General features: G+C 44.4%; 1 protein-coding gene across 1 annotated transcript in view; it reads right to left on the reverse strand.

The window, feature by feature from the left end:
* Nucleotides 1-21,719, reverse strand: part of HHAT (hedgehog acyltransferase) — a 340,320-nt gene that overhangs the window by 169,369 nt on the left and 149,232 nt on the right. Inside the window, exon 8 of the mRNA XM_052654045.1 lies at nt 3,656-3,691. Coding sequence (XP_052510005.1) covers nt 3,656-3,691 — 36 coding nt within the window. The remainder of the gene's footprint in view (nt 1-3,655; nt 3,692-21,719) is intronic.

Below are 21,719 nucleotides of genomic sequence, written 5' to 3' on the forward strand. Positions count from 1 at the left end.
AAAGGGAACATGTCCCTCCCTGCAGTTGCCTAGGTTGAGATCACAGATAGGGCTCTTGGCTTTGTGAAAATTGATGTCATTCCAGAGAAGCTGACATTGCTTCCATCAACGTAAAAGATGAAGCTGATTAATTTCAGGCATGCTGCAGTTTCTTTCCTGCCAAATGCTAAGCATTCAATACAGCCTGACAACCCAAAGTACATGTTAAGAGTTAGTTGGAGTCAATAATTGCAGTTAATTTAAAAAAAAAGTCTATGCCAATTTCTCCAACATGTCCTCTTTTTAGAAATGGAAATATATTTTCTTCTGTTGGTCATCACAGACTGAGAAGGATTCCTGGAGTATTAATCCCCCCCCCACCCCCCTCACTCTTCTAATCCTCTAAGGATCTCTCTATTGATACATCAATCTCTCCATTGATATGCCAAAGCCCTCTGAGGTCACTAAATCACCATTCAAGGCTCCCCTTCCTCTGCCCTGGCAATTATGAGCTGTTTCTCTCCACCCAACTGAAACCACCTTCTTAAGTCTAAAGGGCACTTAAGACTTTCTGCTGGCTAAATGTTCCTCCAATTAAAAAGGAAAAACAAAATCCTCCTGCAAACCACCCTCTCCACCAGCTGCCTGGTCTTTCTGTCCTCCCCATCACAGCTTAACCTTTAAAAAGAGTTGTGGCTGCCATTCCCCAACCTCCTGCTTTCATCTCTTCAACCCGGCTTTCACACTGACATGCTGATGAAACAGTTCTCACTAAAGGGCCCAAGTCCCCAAGTTCTCACTAAGTCCCCACCAGGTCTGCGTTCTGCTCCCCACGCCCACCCACAACACAGGCGCAGAAAGGATCCGCTTTCTAAAAACAGCTGCAAATAAAGGGGTCACACCCCCCCACACCATCCTGGAATTCCTAGGAGATGGAGAAATGACTATTCCCCTCAACCAGCTCCCCCACCCACACCCTGCCCCACCCCAGCTGGGAGGAGGCCACAGAAGTCCAGGGAAACAGCAAATGAGCCAAGATGGCAGTGGTCAGGCTCTCTCACCCCCAAGGCCTCTCACTCCATGTTTTGTAAATACATGGTCACGTGACAGCTGAGATCACTTAGAGCACCTCGCATGTCCCTCACGATGTACCCGCTCAGCCATGGACCACTTTTGCTCTGTAAACATGTATAAGCCCCACCTGAGAAGACCCTTTTGCTGCCGTACCTGCCATTAGAGAATAAACACGTCTGCAGTTCCTACCACCCCTTGAGTTTTCTTCTGGCTTCCCAGCTCGAGCCTTGCCACCCTGGGTTCAGCGACCAGTGAGATACAGCAAGACAGGAAGAGATTTAGAATCCTTAGGCTCTTGGCTTAGTGGGGAGTGCTGACATGTGCTGGGAGGTGGCTGAGGCGATAGAGACACTTCATCCAGAGACTGGGCATGCCTGCCAGAAGGAGAGACTGACCTCTCACTCCCCCAGTGGATAACCACAGGCGTGTTGGTTTGTTCTGCCCCCGACCAGAGTAAAGGAAAGGAATGGCAGGAAGACGGCAGGGTGGAAAGAAGCCCCAGTTCTGCTTGGTTCTCAGAACAGATTAAGGTGACTCATTGAGCATCTTACTAGCACTCACACAAAAGAGCCTTCTGCCAAAGTCAGGGGATCCCAACGCCAATTACATTAGAGACACTTAACCACTCCCTCTGCCTCCTCCCCTACCACGGGGGACATGGTTGGCGCCCAGAAAAAGGACAGAAAGGAGGGGTTCCAGAAGCGGACCACCCCTCCTCCTCACTTCAGGTTGCTCAAACCACAGGGCTGGCAGGCAATGAGCTGAGGGCAAGCTTTAAATCAAATGTCTCCCTTTCTCACCATGGTATTCCCAGAAATAACCAAGTGGCACATGGTGGGCTTGATAATTATTTGTTAAATAAACAGCTTCTTGTAATCCTCACCCTCCAGTCCTTTCTGCTTCATTTCATGCATTTACTCATTCAGTCACCCCTACACAAATTTTTGTTGAAGGGTTGATTCTCTATATAACTGAATTATGAAAAGGGGATTAAGATGTGTTCCCAGCACTCAGAAAGTTACCAAGTACAAACTTGCAGGCACCACAGCACTATTGTGAATAGTAGTATGGGAGTAACACGAAATACCAAAGACACTGACTCAGAAGCTCCGATCTACTCCCTGAAGTTCATTCAGACGGCTTTTATGATGGGTTTAGACACAAAATTCTCATGCCTTCCTTTCCTGTGACCACGGACCCTTGATCCCTCCTGCTAAAATACATTTACCCTTGATGTATCACGGGTAAGAGTTTACACACAACCTTCCATGTGTGAGAGCCTGGAGAAAGCCAGCATAATCCATATTCCCCAGGCCAAGGAATTTCACTGTGCAATTTCACTGCACAGCCTTGGATAAGGACCTAGAGAAAGGACAAGGTAGGCATGGCCCCTCTTGGGACACCACCATATGCAATCTGGCAGAGAGGAAATGCTGCTGTTTTAGGATCAAGGTGATGCCAAAGATGTATATTTCTCCTCAGAGAGCATTTTACCCACAAGGAGATGGCCGTGCCTCGCAGAGAACTGAACCACTGTAACATCTACCCAGAAATAATCACATGTGATTTACAAGACTGTTTATTAGTGGACTTAGAATTAATTAGCATTTAGAGCCACACAGTTTCAGAAAGCAAATGACTCTACATGATTCCTGATTTCCTTGTAATCTTCAGCTTACAGTCCTTCAGCAACCATTATTGCTTTCCACATATATTTTTGATAGGCACTTTTAATGATCATTTCCCAGCATTATTGGAATAATAAATACATGCTCAGTATAATGAAAATCTAGAAAGTACAACAAAGTTTACAGCAGGAAAAATATGATGCATATTCTTAGCAACTCTTAATATTCTGGTATGTTTCCACTTAACCTCTGTTTAATAACTATTTGGCATTAATACACCCCATAAGTCAACTCGGTTAACAAATCACCAATATACTAGGATATAAACGGCTATCTGTAATCTCTTTGAATTATGAACAAAGTTGGTGTCTTAATGACTGGAGAAGAACCAGTTGCCATTTAGTCACATCCTAGTCTTTGGCATCCCCATGGACTGTAGCCCGCCAGGCTCCTCTGTCCATGGAACTCTCCAAGCACGAATACTAGAGTGGGCTGCCATTTCCTCCTCCAGGAGATCTTCTGACCCAGGGACTGAAACCACAACTCCTGCATTGGTGGGTGAATTCTTTACCACTGAGCCACCTGGGAAGCTCAAAACCACCAGTAGATTCTGTTTTTAAAAAGCTTAAATTCAGTGGAGGGCAGACTGGTCAAGATGGTTGTTTAATGTATGAATGCAGGCTGGCTCTCTTTTCTATTTGTCTTTGCAGCAGCCCAATAGTTAGGTAACTACCATTTCAGATATAAATCCCTTTGATTGTTTAAAGAGGCTGGCTATCCTTGTGTGACTCTGGGAGGCGCGAGCACACACACACACACACACACACACAAAAACAGTGCTGGCAGTGTGTTCCTAACAACTATACAGTTGCCATTATTCATCAAGATATTTAACAAGGGCTTTATTTTCATCTCAGTATTTCATAATAGACAGGCTATGCCAATGATATCTAAAATAAAAATTATTGGCTTACCTAACCAAGAAATCATGTAGTCCAACGTCAAAATGCCTGTGGAAGGAAGACAAAGAGAAGCATATCAATAGGAGATAGTCACAACAGTGGCGGAGCTGACGAAATAGCCATCACTTACATTTGCAGCATGGGGAACACACGGGTTCCTCCATGATAGTGATTCCCCAGGTATGTCCTCTGGGGCAGCCATGGCCTCAGGCTCTGGGAACTTGCTGAAAATGCAACTTCTCAGCCCACCCCCACACACCAACTGTGAAGTTCTGGGGATGAGGCCCAGCTATCAGATTTAGCGAGCCTGCCAGGTGATTCTAATGCAGAGTTGCTCACTGCTCTACCATAGCAAAACTGTCTCTACAAGGCTAACCTCCTCCTCTTAAAGAGTCCAAAAGAGTGGATTTCACCACTTTAAAAAAAAAAAAGGGAGTCCTTTTATAATACTAGCTGTCTCATTTACTCAAAAATTAATGAAGTTATGGTTTAAAAACAGCAAACCACCCTGGCCAAAGGGAAGGACAGGGGTGGGGAATGGTCACCTCTAGGCCTCCATCTCCGCCCAGCCTGAGTCCCTGGAGCTTCTTCATAGGAGAGCACCACCCGGCCCCATCCGGGTCTGTTCTAGCAGGGAAGGGAGAACGCGTGTCCATGCCAGCCACTGTGCTTGGGCCTCACGCCAGCATCCAGCAGGCCCAGGACGGTGGTGGACCCCTTCAGTAACAGCCTCCCCCGACACCACCAGACTCACTCAGTTCATCGCTGCTCTGCTCTCCCTAATGGCCATGCTTGCTCCCCCTAAACCTCCAACCACTTAGCTGGTGTCCTCTCTTACCTCCGGGTCTGGCTGTGAGTAAAATGACTGGTGGCCTCTGCCCACCAGGAAGTAATCGCTACTCCTAACACCTGACAGTGGCGGTGATGTCCCATCCACTAGACTGGCCTCCCAGGTTAGCAACCAGCCTGGGTCAATTCTGTCCCTAGAGAAAGAGCACTGGACACAAAAACTCACCCTAGAGAGGGGTCCAACTGCCCAGGCCCTGACTGTCCCCCCAGCATCCGGGTCTACCCTAGCCCTGACCCTAAAACATCTCAGCTCACCCCCTGACATATAATACTAAATACAATTTCTTGTGGGATACCTTTAAATGACAAGATGCTTTCCAGCATGTTTACAGATTATAGACACAGGGTAGGTGAGGAGAGAGAAACACAGCCAAAATATGAGTATTTCAGTTACTCTGTGACTCACCTGAAATATTTCTATAATTCAGAGAAAATCAAAGTCAAGATACCTAAATTCCATTTACTCATAAGTCTCTGAAGAGCTCTAGAGGGGGATATACCTGCAGGGAGAGCTGATTTGTTTCAGCTGATTTTATATTGACCTGGATGAGATCAATTCCTATAATCATATTTAACACAGATTTAACAACAACAACCAAACAGAAATGCTCCCTCGTCTCAACCGAAACCAAGGCTATGTTGCTCAGCCATGTAAGTAAAATCTTGATATGACGGACAGTGATTGTAAATTTGCCAGAACTGCGATATAGGAGGTAGTAGTTTCACTTTCGTGCACTGGAGAAAGAAGTGGCAACCCACTCCAGTGTTGTTGCCTAGAGAATCCAAGGGACGGGGGAGCCTGGTGGGCTGCCATCTATGCGGTCACACAGAGTCAGACACAACTGAAGTGACTTAGCAGCAGCAGCAGCAGTGTGTATGGGTTAAAACAAAGATTTTGTCTTTTCAATTACACCACCTACAGAAAGTAATGGACAGTGCTGCAGGCAGCAGAGGATGGAACAGACACAGAGGGAATCCCAGAGACCCCCAGAACAGAGGCGGGGGAGGGGAAGAAGCCCCGAAGGCATCATGAAAAACCTAATAATATTCACACGAATTATCCTTTATCTAGAAGGTGGCAACTACTGTGTTCATTACTCACAGACACATGTGGTTGTCAGGGAGGTAGGTACTGGCGTCTCTATTTCTGGTGAAGGAACCACAGAGGCTAAGTAACTGGCGCAAAGCTCACAGCTAGGACAGGATGAAGCTGGGAGTCAAACTGAGCCCTAAAAGCCTCAAGCTACTTGCTCCTCCCACTAAAATCACGAGCTCTCACTGCTTCTCATGATTACTCATTGAAAATGGCCGTTGATTTGAAGTAACTGCTCCCTTTCCACCTCCACCTGATTTCAGTTTCTCCCAACGTGGCTGCCCTACCCCGAGTAAGCCCACCTGCCTTGCTCCCTTTAGCAATTCAGGCACTGTCTACCTGCTTGGGTCTTAGAGTCAGCCAGGCTCTGGAAAGCTATGTCAATGCTCCGGCCTCCAGCTTCCCTAGGGAGAATGGAGGTCCTTTACTCACAGGGATGGAGAAGGGATTGGCAACCCACTCCAATATTCTTGCCTGGAGAATCCCACGGACAGAGGAGTCTGGCAGGCTACAGTCCATGGTGTTTTGGGAGGTTATGAGAATTCAGTGATAGAACAGATACAGAGCTGAGCTCAGTGCCTGATGCATCAAGAGTACTCAATAAATAGTACTCTCCTTCCCTCCAATTTTTAAGAGTTGTTTTAATGGAAGCCCCATTCCCAATAAATCGGCAGGAGAAGTCAAATTAAAAAGGGACATAAAAGGAAACGGCAACCCCCTCCAGTACTCTTGCCTGGAGAATCCCATGGACAGAGGAGCCCAGCAGGCTATAGTCCATGGGGTTGCAAAGAGTTGGACATGACTGAAGAAACTTAGTATGCAGGCATAAGAAGCACTCTGTGTATTCCCTCTTTTAATCTTTACAACCACACTGCAAAAGAGGTTCCTATTTTATAAAACTGCCTGTCCTTATCCCCAGCCACCTAGCTGGCAAACTGTTGAGTCAAGACCTAGCTTAAAGCACCAGATGCCAAAGTGTGTGTTTTTCCCTTCATGTATCCAGCCACTGACTCATTTAACAAATATTTACCTTCTGCCTAGAGTGTGCCAGGTGGTGGAAATTTAGTAATGCACGGCACGTAACCTCGCTTCAAGGAGAGCGGAGCCTCGTGAAGAGGTGGCAAAGTCAACAATGATTCAATACAGTGTGATCGACATCAAACACTGCCTCCCTCGGCGGATGGCAAACTCCGTAAGGGGAAGAACCCGAGGCAGCCACGAAGCAGATTCTCAACAAATAGCTGTTGGTGAATCGGAGACAAGCTGGCACCTGGGACCCTTTACTGCAGTGCTTGCACCTGGACAAACATCTCCTTGAGCAACAGAATACAAAGATGCTATAACAGATTAAAAATAAATGTGTGCATGGCCAGCTGGGACAGATTATGGAAAAGATACAAAAAGGCCAAAACCCAACTGTCCCTTCTGAGGTGCCTGGAGCAAAAGGAAGGGTTCTGTGCATGATCCCCTGCACAGAGCATCACGGGGGGCTGGGCAGACCACCCAAGCCACTCCTCCAGCCCGAACCACGGATCCACCCCAACCCTCACTCCATTTAAGGGACCAGCTGGCCCCTCCTTGAGAGTAAGCAAGCGAACCTATTACTTGTTTTCCTTCCATCATGTTGCAGCAGGAGTCGAAACAACACCCTTTCCAAATTTCTCATCTGGCCTCTTTTCAATTTCTACTCATTAGAGTCCAAGAATCCGGGTGGGTAACAAATCAACCTGTGACTGACATGCTGTAATAAAGCACCAACGCCTCTGTCTGCCCTGGTCCTTCGCACAGGACACTGCAGATAGCAGATGCTCAAAAGTAATTATTTAACACACCAAGTATAACCTGTAAATACATAAAATAAATACCCACGGATAGAAGAGGGGCTTCTCTCCTGAAATAAGATAGCTACCAAACTCTAGTACAATTATTCTGATCTCCTTTGGAGAAAGTAATCTCTCACAGCTACCTCCTCACAATAAACCAAGATTTCTTTATGAGGGTACATAAGCAGTGATCCTGCGCATATTATTCTTGATTCTTTCTGGAAAGTAAAAACAGGAAATCTTCTGTGTGTGTGTGTGTGTGTGTGTGTGTGTGTGTGTGTGATGTGGATATTCTTGTTGTCTGAACGTCAATCAACAGCAGGAGCAGCTTGAGAGAGGAAAACGAACTGTGGAGCAAGCTACAATATCCTAGCAAGGCAGGGAGTTCCTCACTACACGATGAGTTCAAGCATGGACTCAAAGGGTGTGTAGAGGAGACTGAACCGTCATATAGAAAACCGGAATGAATGAACTTAAAGCTGCCACCTAGCCTCAGGCTTCTGACTCCTTCTTTCAGTCACTTTCAGGAAGCATCTCTAAGTATTCAGTCACATCCATAGAAGCAACTCATGTCTGATAACCATCAGCGAATTAGACTGAGCCTGGGCTAATGCCTCCAGAAGGCAGTGATCAAGACCATCCCCAAGAAAAAGAAATCCAAAAAGGTAAAATCGTTGCCTGAGGCGGCCTTACAAATAGCTGTGAAAAGCAGAGAAGCAAAAGGCAAAGGAGAAAAGGAAAGATGTACCCATTTGAAAGCAGACTTTCAAAGAATATCAAGGAGAGATAAGAAAGCCTTCCTCGGTGATCAATGCAAAGAAATAGAGGAAAATAATAGAATGGGAAAGACTAGAGATCTCTTCAAGAAAATTAGAGATACCAAAGGAACATTTCATGCAAAGATGGGCTCGATAAAGGACAGAAATGGTATGGACCTAACAGAAGCAGAAGATATTAAGAAGAGGTGGCAAGAATAACAGAAGAACTGTACAAAAAAGGTCTTCATGACCCAGATAACCACGATGGTGTGATCACTAATCTAGAGCCAGACATCCTGGAATGTGAAGTCAAGTGGGCCTTAGAAAGCATCACTATAAACAAAGCTAGTGGAGGTGATGGAATTCCAATTGAGCTATTTCAAATCCTAAAAGATGATGCTATAAAAGTGCTGCATTCAATACGCCAACAAATTTGGAAAACTCAGCAGTAGCCACAGGAATGGAAAAGGTCAGTTTTCATTCTAATCCCAAAGAAAGGCAATGCCAAAGAATGCTCAAACTACCACACAATTGTACTCATCTCACACGCTAGTGAAGAAATGCTCAAAATTCTCCAAGCCAGGCTTCGACAGTACGTGAACCATGAACTTCCAGATGTTTAAGCTGGATTTAGAAAAGGCAAAGGAACCAGAGATCAAATTGCCAACATCTGCGGGATCATCAAAAAACCAAGAGTTCCATAAAAACATCTATTTCTGCTTTATTGACTACACCAAAGCCTCTGACTGTGTGGATCACAACAAACTGTGGAAAATTCTTAAAGACAAGGGAATACCAAACCATCTGACCTGACTTTTGAGAAATCTGTATGCGGGTCAGGAAGCAACAGTTAGAACTGGACATGGAACAACAGACTGTTTCAAATCAGGAAAGAGTGCATCAAGGCTGTATATTGTCACCCTGCTTATTTAACTTATATGCAGAGTACATCATGAGAAACACTGGGCTGGATAAAGCACAAGCTGGAATCAAGATTGCCAGGAGAAATATCAATAACCTCAGATATGCAGATGACACCACCCTTATGGCAGAAAGTGAAGAACTAAAGAGCCTCTTAATGAAAGTGAAAGAAGAGAATGAAAAGTTGGCTTAAAACTCAACATTCAGAAAACGAAGATCATGGCATCTGGTCCCATCACTTCATGGCAAATAGATGGGGAAACAATAGAAACAGTGAGAGTCTTTATTTTCTTGGGCTCCAAAATCACTGCAGATGGTGACTGCAGCCATGAAATAAAAACACACTTGCTCCTTGGAAGGAAAGTTATGACCAACCTAGACAGCATATTAAAAAGTAGAGACATTACTTTGCTGACAAAGGTCCATCTAGTCAAAGCTATGTTGTTTCAGTAGTCAAGTACAGATGTGAGAGTTGGACCATTAAGAAGGATGAGCACCAAAGAATTGATGCTTTTGAACTGTGGTGTTGGAGAAGACTCCTGAGAGTCCCTTGGACTGCAAGGAGATCCAACCAGTCAATCCTAAAGGAAATCAACCCTGAATATTCACTGGAAGGACTAATGCTAAAGCTGAAACCCCACTACTTTGGCCACCTGATGTGAAGAGCTGACTCACTGGAAAAGACCGTGATGCTGGGAAAGACTGAAGTCTAAAGAAGAAGGGGGCAGCAGAGGATGAGATGGTTAGAGAACATCACTGACTCAATGGACATGAATGTGAGCAAACTCCGGGAGACAGTGAAGGACAGAGGAGCCTGGCACGGTACAGTCAGACACAACTTAGCAACTGAACACAGCAACAACAACCTGCCAGAGTGGTGGTGCCCTCACGCCTACTCACAGAGCACCCATTCTGAGAAAGGAGGCGTCGGGCCTTCACAGCATGTCCGTGGCAGAACTCGGGCCAGAGCCCACAGTTAGATCCAGAATCGATTCTACTCTGACAGGCTGTCTGCCTTTCAGAGGCCTGGTCCTTCCTCCCAGGCTGATCCTGGCTGTTTAGGAGCTAGGAATAAAAAACTAACAAACAAACAAAAAAGTAGTAAACTGTGGCCAGAAGCTGCAAATGTCCTATAATCAGTGAGATATGTTTTAGAATCTCTGTTGTCGTGGCCAGTTAGCATGACACAGGCGGGCAGTATTTGGTGAGGTACCATGTTCAGATCTCAGTCCTTCCCTTGTCTTCTTCAATGTACAACCCTTATGGTTTTTCACCTCCAGACTTGTTTATCCCCTAAATGGACTGCCAAAGTATAACTGTCACATTCCTATCTGGGAAGTCTGAAGACTGATGTAGAAAGTTGGAGGTAAACATTGAATCAAATCACCAGGAGAATAAAGTTTATATATTCAAGAAGCCCTGGTTAGTTCTGGCTGGGCTATCTAATTTAATGTCAAAGAGTGGAAAAGGCCTTAAAGTTTATCTGCTCTAACCTTCTCACTTGACAGATTAGGAAAGAGAGGATAAGGAAGATGAAATAATTTGAACCGCAACTATACAGCTAGCAGCAAAGCTGAGTCTAACAGTCCCGATCTCCTGGAGACCCAGCTCTTTATTCAAATGTCACAATATTGCCTTCCTCTCAGCCTCAATCAATGTCTTTATTTTCTGAGAATGCCCAGGACACAATACTTAGAACTGGCTTCTTGCTGACATCATAGAATAACTGGCATCAGGTCATGCCATCTCCACTGCCATCTGTACACGCCACGTATACAGTCTGCAGCATGCCATTCCCTGACTTTCTCATGCTTTTCCATAGTCTGGTCCCGTCTGGATCTAGCCTGCCTATCAATCTGAGATTCAGAGCCTGCACAGTCAAGAATAAAAAGTGTTGCAGGAAAAACAGCAAAAAGTAAAAGTGAACTTAGGCCAGTCAGACCCCAGTTGGCAGCCAAAACATATTTGCGGAAATACAGTTTGATGGAAAGTTAGGACATGAGAACTGTAGTCCTGGGAGGACATACTCTCCAAAACAAACAGAGTGAAAGCTGCTGCTGGGTTTTCACACGACAGTTCTTCCCTGCATCAGACACGTGTGTTCACCATCAGATTATCAGGGAGCAAATTCTGGGGAAATAGCCCCAAAGCCTGGAGATCTGGACATCTCACACTGGTGGAGAAAGACAAAGAGAGAAGGCACAGCGATGGCTCAGGAGTGAAGACCTTTCCTAAACTAGAGTAGAAACCACAGCCCACTAGATGCGGAACTAGAAACCAAGGTGTGAACTCTAATTCTCCCACTTAGTCGTATTTGATCTTGGGCAAAAAAATAAATCATCCTTGCTGGTCTCTGTTTCCTTCCCTATGGCATGGGGATCCAAAAAGGAACAAACCTAGCACGGTTACAAGTGGTTCACAGACATTCTACAAACGTTCAAGATTATTTTCTCTCCTCCTCCGACTTTATTATGTTCCTAAAAAGTCTTCCCTGAACTGCATTAATGCTATAGTCATTCATATATCCCACAAATATGTACAGAGCCCCTTCCAAATGTCATGATCTGCAACAGATGCTTAGGATACAACAGTGAACAAGAAAGCTAAGTTCCTACCCCAGTGTACATACCAGAAGCAGGTCCTTTATCCAATGTGTGACTTGAAAATATTTTCTCACAGTCTGTAGCTTGTCTTTTTATTTTCTTAAAATTGTCTTCTGAAGCACAGAAGTTTTGAGTTCTTCAAGGTCCAGCTTATCAGTGTTTCTTTTAAGGACCACGCTTTCAGTGTTAGTCTCTAAGATATCTGAAAGTTAACTTTTGCACATGGTATAAGGCAGGGATCTAAGCTGATCTTGCTTTGCATGTCTTCACGTAAAAATACCCACGAGACATATTTGCTAACATGAAGGTCCTCGGCAGCTTGGACCAGTGCAGTCTCACTAAGTGACTGAAGTGGAAGTCAAGCCAGAGTGAAGATTGAATGGGAAGGAGAGGAAGCAGGGACAGTGGGTACCAATAACTCCGATGTTGTATACATGGTGTGGTCCTGAAGGAGAGGAGGGAGGAGAGTAGCTTTAGAAGGATGAGACAAATGAGGTGGTTTTGTTTGTTTATCCAGGGGTAAATTTTCCACTGTGACAGGTGATGTGTGCAGAAGCCTGCAGAGTTAGTAGAGGGAGGCCTTATACCAGAGTATGAGACAAAGTCATCCGCTGGGGAAAAAATGGGTAAGATTTATGTGGTAGACGTTTGCTGCTTCTGTTTGCTTGCCTGTTTGAGGGGAGGTCTGACATCCTTCTGGGGACTTACCTCTCACCCACTGTGTCCAGTGCTAGTGAGATAGTCAGTCCCTGTTCCCGCTTTCCTGAGAAGGATAAGAAGGACACCCAGACTAAGCCAGTAGGATTCCTATTTTCAGGATTATATTTCAAATGTAGGTAGCAAGAAAGAAAGAAGAATTGCAGCTGATTCACCCCAGATGGTGCTCTCTGATATGTCCATAACACTTTTTTGATGTGGCTATAACAAATTCTGTCAAAAAAGCAAATATCTGCTGTTTTGTTCTATTCTATTTTTTGCACACAAGTCCTTGTCTATTAAAATAATCATAAATAATAATGTCTCAATAGAGCTTTACATTTACAAAGCACTGTCAGACAATTCTTAACAAACTGCAAGGAAGGTAGAGCTTGAATATTAGGCCCATTTTCTAGCTAAGGAAGCCAACACAGGGTGTCTAACAGGACCTATGCCACAGGCTCAATAAATGCGTGAATGAATAAACAAACACAAGAATGAAGATTAAAAGACTTGCTTACAATTAAGCAAGGATGTTCCTAAAATTTCAACTTGAACTCACATCTCATTAAAAATTCAGGGCTTTTTAAGTGACATATATTGTAAATCAATATGAGATACGCCTATCAAAAGGTTATGTTTGTAATTTCTACACTAGGACAATTTTTTTTATTCTTAACAAAAATACAATTTAGGCTTTGGGAACCTGAAACACAGTGATGTGTGAGTGCTTTAATAGTGGATATTAGTTATGAGGTAGGACTATGGAAGAGGGAGTCCCCTCGCATTAATAAAGTTAAAGCACCTACTGATGGGATGCACAGGGTCTTGTGAAAAAAAAAAAAAGAAGAAGAACCCAAAACAAACACAGTGTCTAGCAGCTCAGGAAAGAAGTATTTACATTATGACAGCAGGGGAGGCATGCAGGAAGGGCTTCCCAGAGGAGGTAATATTCTAGCTGGGTTTTGTAGGATAAATAGCAATTGGCTAGTAGGGGGTGGGAAGTGCTCTCTAGGGAGCATGTCAATTCCAAAGTACTTAGACTCCTCTCCCTGGAAGCCAGTTGCTAGAACCCTCACAGAATATCACTATGGATTGGAATCTAAAATATTGCTGAGTAAGAAGACAGCTGGCTCCAGAGCCACTGGAGATGATGATAAATGTACTCTTCTTTCTGCAAGGCAGCATGTGCAGTGATGATGCCCAGAATGCAACCAGAAGCAACAAGATTAAGGAGAGAAATCATATCCCTGATGGAACATCCCTGCTGATACAGCTCAACTGATCTTTCTGCCCAGGCTGCCCCTGAACACAACTACTGAATTATCTCCAAAAAGAGAATGAGAACCTCTGACCTTTGCCTTTTATTCCCCATTAGGAAAGATTATACAGAGACAGGGGCCTCAGCTTCTAATTTGTAAAGTAAACTGGACCCAAGATACTCAGTGTTTTAGGAACCTCGATAAAGCAGGTCAGGCTTCAAAAGGTTGGGATTGGGAACTATACAATTTAAAAAGTCAATACTTATCCTCTAAATGCCACCAAAACACAGGAATTTAACACAGAGCAAATGTTAACACAGTCTTAAAAGCTGAAAAGTCTTCTCTGTACATGTACATGTACATCTGATTGAAATCTTCCACCACACAGCATTTCTCTTGTGGATACAACGTGACAATGAGTGATTACTCATGCCTCGTGCTTGATGAAGCTGTTCATTATGGCTTGAAAAACTGCATCACATGATTGTCAAGGATCTAGTTTCACTCCTTGGGACAGTCACCCATTTGGTTCTGCCACTCTTGGTAATCTAAGGCCAATAGGTCTGAAAAGAAATAAGACCCAAGTGTGTTTAGTGGGGTGAGGGACACAGGTTCTTCTTTATACCAAAACAGCAGATTCATTATCATAATTTGAATTTCAAAGAAACTGGTCATTATACCTAAAAATGATGTTTGATAAATAAATTTGATATTAGTGTCATTCTCGCTAATTTGTACCCTTTCCCTCTTCAGCCTTATTTTCATACTAATTACATATGGGAACTTGGCTAAGAATGCCCCTTTGGCATTTATTTCCTCCTTGACTGTCCAAAATAAAAGCAGAAGTTCAGGGTTTTAAAACAATGGGTCCCCAAGTCTCTGTGGCCTCTCTCAGGTTAATGACATAGCCTCTCCTTAGGCATCTCTTTTACCTACATGGCTCCAACTAATCAAAGAGAGCATGGCTATTTTTCCTTCTGTAACTTTCTAACAAATTCTCTTCATTGAAATTCAGAAGGAAAACAAAGAGGCTACATAGCAGTATCTGTCAAAGGGAAGCCAGCAGACAGACGCAGGTGTAGGGGGTGCTGTGTAGGGAGTGGGGAGCGGAGCGCAGACACGCACCGACGAGGAGGGCGCGTTGCAGGGCTGCATCACGGTCCAAGGCTCGAGGCTTGAAGCAGCAGGACACAGATGTCTCACCCAAACCAGACAGGACATACTGCCTGGGCCTGACCAGCCTGCAGAGCCAACAAGGAAAGTCAAGAGACAGCAAGGCAGAGCGCCAATGCACACCAAAGCTCTGGACTTTCCATAGACCATCGTGCAAACATTTGCTTTTGCTTCCCCAAGTTATAGTGCCAACGCCAGGTCCATGGGCCAAACCTATAGCAACTTCATTGGCGGTCCTTTGTTTAGTGTTCTGGATGTAACCAAGCAGGACCCTATGGAAGCTTCCAGGGACAGAGCCCCCCCTGCCTCATATCCTCTCCTTTAGTTCCTCTCTGAAGCACCTAGGTAACTATACTCGGTGCACATTTCCTAAGCTGTTTTACAGACATGGAAAAGCCCCACTGAATGGAAACTAAATACTTGATGACCATGAGCATATAGCCTCCAGGTCTACTGGAGCCTCAAGACTGATAATGTTATTAACCCCTGTGACACTGCCCTGTTACCTCACCATTAACCAATCAGAGAATTGTGCAGGAGCTGATCACAGGACCTAGAACTCCCCTACCCTCAGCTGGCCTCTAAAAATGCTTTGCTAGGGACTTCCCTAGTAGCTCAGTGATAAAGAATCCAACTGCCAACGCAGGAGACATGGCTTCAGTCCCAGGTCAGGAAAGAGCCCACATGCCAGAGAGCAACCAAGCCTGTGCGCCACAACTACTGAGCCTGTGCTCTAGGCCCCGGGAGCCCCAACTGCTCACACCCAAGTGCACCCCGCTAGAGTGCTCAGCAGTAAGAGAAGCGAAGTGAAGTCGCTCAGTCGTGTCCAACTCTTTGCGACCCCATGGACTGTAACCTACCAGGCTTCTCAGTCCATGGAATTTTCCAGACAAGAGTACTGGAGTGGGTTGCCATTTCCTTCTCCACAGGATCTTCCCGACCCAGGGATCGAAGCTGGGTCTCCCGCATTGCGGGCAGATGCTCTGGCATCAAACCCAGGTCTCCAGCAACAAGAGAAGCCACGGCAATGAGAAGCCCGCACACCGCTTCTAGAGAGTAGCCCTTGCTCTCCGCAACCAGAGAAAGCCCACACAGCAATGAAGACCCAGCCCAGCCAAAAGTGAATGCAAAACAAGCTTTAAAAACTGAATTGGATTTTTAAAAAAATGCTTTGCTGAAACTCTTCGCAGAGTCGGGACTTTCTGAGCACCAGCTTTCTGGGACTCCTCGTCGGCCCCTTGCAATAAACACTGCACTTTTCTTTACCACAACCCAGCATAGGTAGACTGGCTTTACAGCACATGTGTGAGAGGACCCAAGCTTGGCTCTGTAACATAGAGAGGAAGGCACTTCATAGAGCTGACTGATGCTGCTGCCCGGTCTACAAGGACTCTGGCCTTCAGGGGTGCACACAGAGATCTCTGAACCTCAAGAGATCTCCAGTTCTCTAGCTCAGCAGTCCTCAACCAGCTCCTTCATGCCGTCAGTGGGCCACATCTCCTGTTATGAAAATTAAGTCCTCCGCCCATTGGCTGTTACTGAAAATGACATAGGCTTCAAAGGGGGAAAGAAGGATCTTACTTCAAGAAACAGCAATGAGGGATTTTCCTGGTGGTCCAGGGGTTAGGGATCTGCCTGTCAATGCAGGGGAGGCGGGTTCAACCCCTGATCAAAGATCCCACATGCCATGGGGGCAACTAAACCCATACAACCACAGCTAGGGACCCTGAGAGCTGCAAGTGCAGAGCCCCCCGTGGGCTGAAATTAGAGAGAAACCTACCCTACAAGGAAGATTTCGCGCACCACGGCTGAGAGCCAGTGTAGTCAAAAATCAAGAAATAAACACTCTTAAAAAGAAACAGAGGAGGTATTATAAATAGTCTTCAACACTTTTAGGGTCACATATTTCAAGGAAAGTTAAATTTTACTACACTTAACAGGATCACTGAGAACAAGCAGCATCATGTGTATATTACCACCACAAACCTGGTTTTTCTGAACAGAAACCCATTCAAGAGAATAACGAATTGAACTTCTTCCTCTCTTCAACAAGCATGTGTCTAGTCCCCGCCTTGGGCCAATGACTGGCAGGTGCTGGGGAGCGTGTCCACTTGTGAGAGTTTACAGCTTAGGGAGGCAACTGACACGTAGAAAATCACAGTAAACCCAAGATGCTAGGGGAGTTTTAAGAACTAAGGGGCCTCTGTCCCTGGGAGCCTGCTGACAATAACAGTCCTCATGTGACCCTCCCCTGTGACTGGTAATGGAGAGAAGCCCTCAGTCAGGTGATCTCAACAAGTCAGAAGAGACCGGAGGCTGCAGGGCTGAAAAGCAGCATGAGCATTTCAAAGCACACACAGCAGAGAACAAACCAGGAGGCTTCTTGCAAAATAGCCACTTTCCAGTTAATTGACAGCACTCCCTTTGCCCCCTAAGAAGCAACTCCATCTTGAAACCCCCACAGTTTTAGTTGAAGCCAGTGGCCATATGTTTTTACTTAGTGCTGTGCTTCCACTGGTCTCTGAACTGTTTACCTAGAGACTTCCTAGCCTGCTTACAGTCTATTAGTGCTTCAAAGATTGTTCTTTGTCAGTCACTTAACGCTATTTTTTTTTTTAAAATCAGTCAAGAAAGCTAAAACAGATTTGCTTTTCATAGCAGGCTACATTATAAGTCATAGCTACAATTATTCCATAAGAGTCCTTTAAATCAGGCACATTGTTATGTATGTAATAAGCCTTCTTCACAAAGCAAAAGTTTAGGTATAAACTTCTATCTTTAGCTACAAGTAAACCCCTTTGCCAACAAAGGTCCATCTAGTCAAAACTATGGTTTTTCCAATAGTCATGTATGGATGTGAGAGTTGGACTGTGAAGAAAGCTGAGCACTGAAGAATTGATGCTTCTTAATGGTGGTATTGGAGAAGACTCTTGAGAGTCCCTTGGACTGCAAGGAGATCCAACCAATCCATCCTAAAGGAAATCAGTCCTGGGTGTTCATTGGAAGGACTGATGCTGAAACTGAAACTCTAATACTTTGGCCACCTGATGTGAAGAACTAACTCATTTGAAAAGACCCTAATGCTGGGAAAGACTGAAGGTGGGAGGAGAAGGGGATGACAGAGGATGAGATGGTTGGATGGCATCACCAACTCAATGGACATGAGTTTGAGTAAACTCCAGGAGTTAGTGATGGACAGGGAGGCCTGGTGTGCTGCAGTCCATGGGGTCACAGAGTCAGACACGACTGAGCGACTGAACTGACTGAACTGAGCTGAAACCCCTTTATCTACATGTAAAATTTCCTACAACCTCATAATTCAAACCACACTCACAGGCCAATAACTAAACAGAAAAAAAAAAAAAAGCAGAAAATATAACTACTATCACAAACCCAGCTATCATATTCTACAAGATACATGAAACAAGTCACACAGCTGGCATAAAATATGGCCACAGATTTGAAGTGAGAACCATAAACAGCCCAGGTGCTGGCAGATGACCAGATAGGGTAAATGACACAGCACTACAGGAATCTGACAGCGGGGCTAGAAAAGGATACAAGACTCACGCACAGGCTCATTTCGGTTAAAGATGAATAGTCCATTTAGACTGTATTTGTATTGTTTCATTGTTAAGAAAAACAATCACTGGTTCATGCTCAAAGTCACTAGTAGCTAACCATGGGTATAAAATAGTATCAAAAGCAGAGCTTCTTAAATGGGCTTCTGCCAGCTAACATATGCCTCTGTTCAATGGCACACAGTATGAGACACCGCAGAGCAGTGTTTCTTAAAAATTTTTTCATGTGATCCACATTAAGAAATAAATTTTATATCTCAAGCCAGTATTCATAAATATACAGAGAGGTTGTGGTAGCCCTCTCCAACATGGGCCTCAGTGGTCTCTACCTCCTGGCTGTCACAGCCTTGTGTAGTCCCCACTGTGCCAGGACTGGTCTGTGTGACTAGGAGAATAGGAGAGAATCATGGTGGAAGTAATGAGAGTACATTATAAACTGTAGCTTCTGTCTGGGGGATGTTCTCTTATTCGCTCACTCAGATTATGCGCTCTGGTGGAAGCCAGCTATGAGTGGCCCGAAGAAAAGACCCACCTGACCAGGAACGGAGCCTCCAGCCAATGCGTGCAAGAGCGAGCTTGGAAATAGTCCCTCCAAACTAGTCAAGTCTCTGACCGAAGACCTGGAGGACAGCTTGCCTTCAGCCTGCGTCAAACCATCAACTCGGCAGTCGCCGACTCTCAGAAATAATAAATGCTTGTTACTTTAAACTGCTAACTTTTGGGACAATCTGGAATAGATAACGACTATGGATATGTAACAGAAACAGAGTTTCAAGAAATCTGACTTACCTTTACTTTGAGCAATTCATAGTGATGTTCTCTATTCTATTTTTCAAAACACTGTCTTCAACCTACTAAAATGATTATAACCTGCCCAAAGGCCATAACCTGAGTGCTTCATGACACATTAACAATATACCAAATATGCGAATCTCATAAATACACATATACTCATAAATACACATATACATGCATGTATGTGTGTATATGGATACATACAAAATAGATAAGAGAGGAAGCATGTGCTAGAAAACATATTGATATCCATTACTTCAACAGATTCTCACAATAAGTCTGATAGTAAGCCCAGAATTAAAATCCCCACTTTCCAGATGAATTACAAATGTTGCTAAAAAAAAATGTTATTTAAATTGCCTAAAGTCTAAGTACTAAGAACAGCAGAACTGAGCACAATACCCAGGCATTCTGATTCTTGGTTATTTCGCCAGATGTAATCCATTACATACACTTTCTAATCTATTTGTACTTATGAAAGAAAGTGAAAGTGAAAGTCACTCAGTCATGTCTGGCTCGTTACGACCCCATTGACTATACAGTCCATGGAATTCTCCAGGCCAGAATACTAGAGTGGGTAGCCTTTCCCTTCTTCAGGGGATCTTCCCAACCCAGGGATCGAACCCAGGTCTCCTGCATTGCAGGCAGACTCTTTACCAGCTGAGCCACCAGGGAAGCCCAAGAATACTGGAGTGAATAGCCTGTCCCTTCCCTAGCGGATCTTCCCAACCCAGGAATCGAACCAGGATCTCCTGAATTGCAGTGGGATTCTTTACCAACTGAGCTATCAGGGAAGTATATATATTTGTACTTATAGGGACTGGGGGCAGGAGGAGAAGGGGACGACAGAGGATGAGATGGCTGGATGGAATCACTGACTTGATGGATGTGAGTCTGAGTGAACTCCCGGAGTTGGTGATGGACAGGGAGGCCTGGCGTGCTGCAATTCATGGGGTCGCAAAGAGTCGGACATGACTGAGCAACTGAACTGAACTGAAACATATGTTTATATGAAGCATTTATTACATACTCATCTTAACTGTTACATATGATGCATGCTAATATTAAATTTGTAATCTATTATATAATTATCTTCCCTGACCTTCATTTAGTCACTCCTCATAACCCATTGGCTGCTACTTCTCAGGTGGCTTTGCCAACTCCAACCTGACAGACGAGAGAGCTCGAGCTCACCAGTCCTTGGTCCTTGTCTCTCCGCTATATATTCATTCTCTTGGCAATCTCACAATCCTATATCCAATTTTTTCCCCTATATCCAAATTTTAAATGCTACCTATATGCTAGAAACTCCCAAATTGGTATTTCCAACCAAAGCCTCTTTCCTACATCGCAGGCCTATATATCTCCTTCCTTTTTTAACGTCTCTACTTGGATGTCTAAAGGAAGTTTGAAACTTGACATATCCAAAACTAAACTCTTGATCCTCCCCTTGCATCTTCTCCTCCCTTAGACTTCCCCATCTCGACTAATTGTAACTCTATCCTTCTAGATGCCACTGCCACAATCCCTGCAGTCATCCTTGACCCTCTAACCTCCACATCCAATCCATCAGGAAATCCCGTTAGCTCTACTTTCTAAATTATATTCAGAATTTGAAAAGTTTTCACCTCTATTTCATTAATAGCCTTCTAATGGGCTCCCTTTGCTCTCCTAAAGGCCATTATCAATAGTACAGTCGGAATGATCTCTTAAAAACGTAGGACACTTCTCTCCTCTACTTAAACCCAACAATGGCTTCCCATCTTACTCAGAAGAGCAGCCAAGGTCTTCACTATGGCCCATAAGCCCTGCATGAACTGGATACAGGCAAGGTAGTATCAGAGAAGCACCTTAAGATTTGGGGAGTTTACTTAACAGTGAGCTCAATAATCATCAAAGTTGTGAAGCAAAAACTAATAACAATGCTAGCATTTGTCCACTTTAATAGAAGAACAAAAGAACAGATAATGCATCTTTGTGCTCACTAGACCACACCAGGAACGTCACCCTCAATTTCAAATGCTTATTTTAAAGAAAGATTGATAACAGAGGAGCATATTTAGAGGGTACCAGCCAGGATGAGAGGATGGAAGACACAGCAAACCAGGTAAGTTTACTACAGATTAGTAACGGCTTAGAAAACATGATGGAGTGATTCCATCTGCAGGTGAATTTTAACTATAACTAAATAGGCTGCTTCCTGACCTGCATATAGGTTTCTCAAGAGGCAGGTCAGGTGGTCTGGTATGCCCATCTCTTTCAGAATTTTCCACAGTTTATTGTGATCCACACAGTCAAAGGCTTTGGTGTAGTCAATAAAGCAGAAATAGATGTTTTTCTGGAATTCTCTGGCTTTTTCGATGATCCAGCAGATGTTGGCTATTTGATCTCTGGTTCCTCTGCCTTTTCTAAAACCAGCTTGAACATCTGGAAGTTCATGGTTCACGTATTGCTGAAGCCTGGCTTGGAGAATTTTGAGCATTACTTTTCTAGCGTGTGAGATGAGCGCAACTGGGCAATAA

This window comes from Budorcas taxicolor, chromosome 16, assembly GCF_023091745.1.
Source record: "Budorcas taxicolor isolate Tak-1 chromosome 16, Takin1.1, whole genome shotgun sequence".
Lineage (NCBI taxonomy): Eukaryota > Metazoa > Chordata > Mammalia > Artiodactyla > Bovidae > Budorcas > Budorcas taxicolor.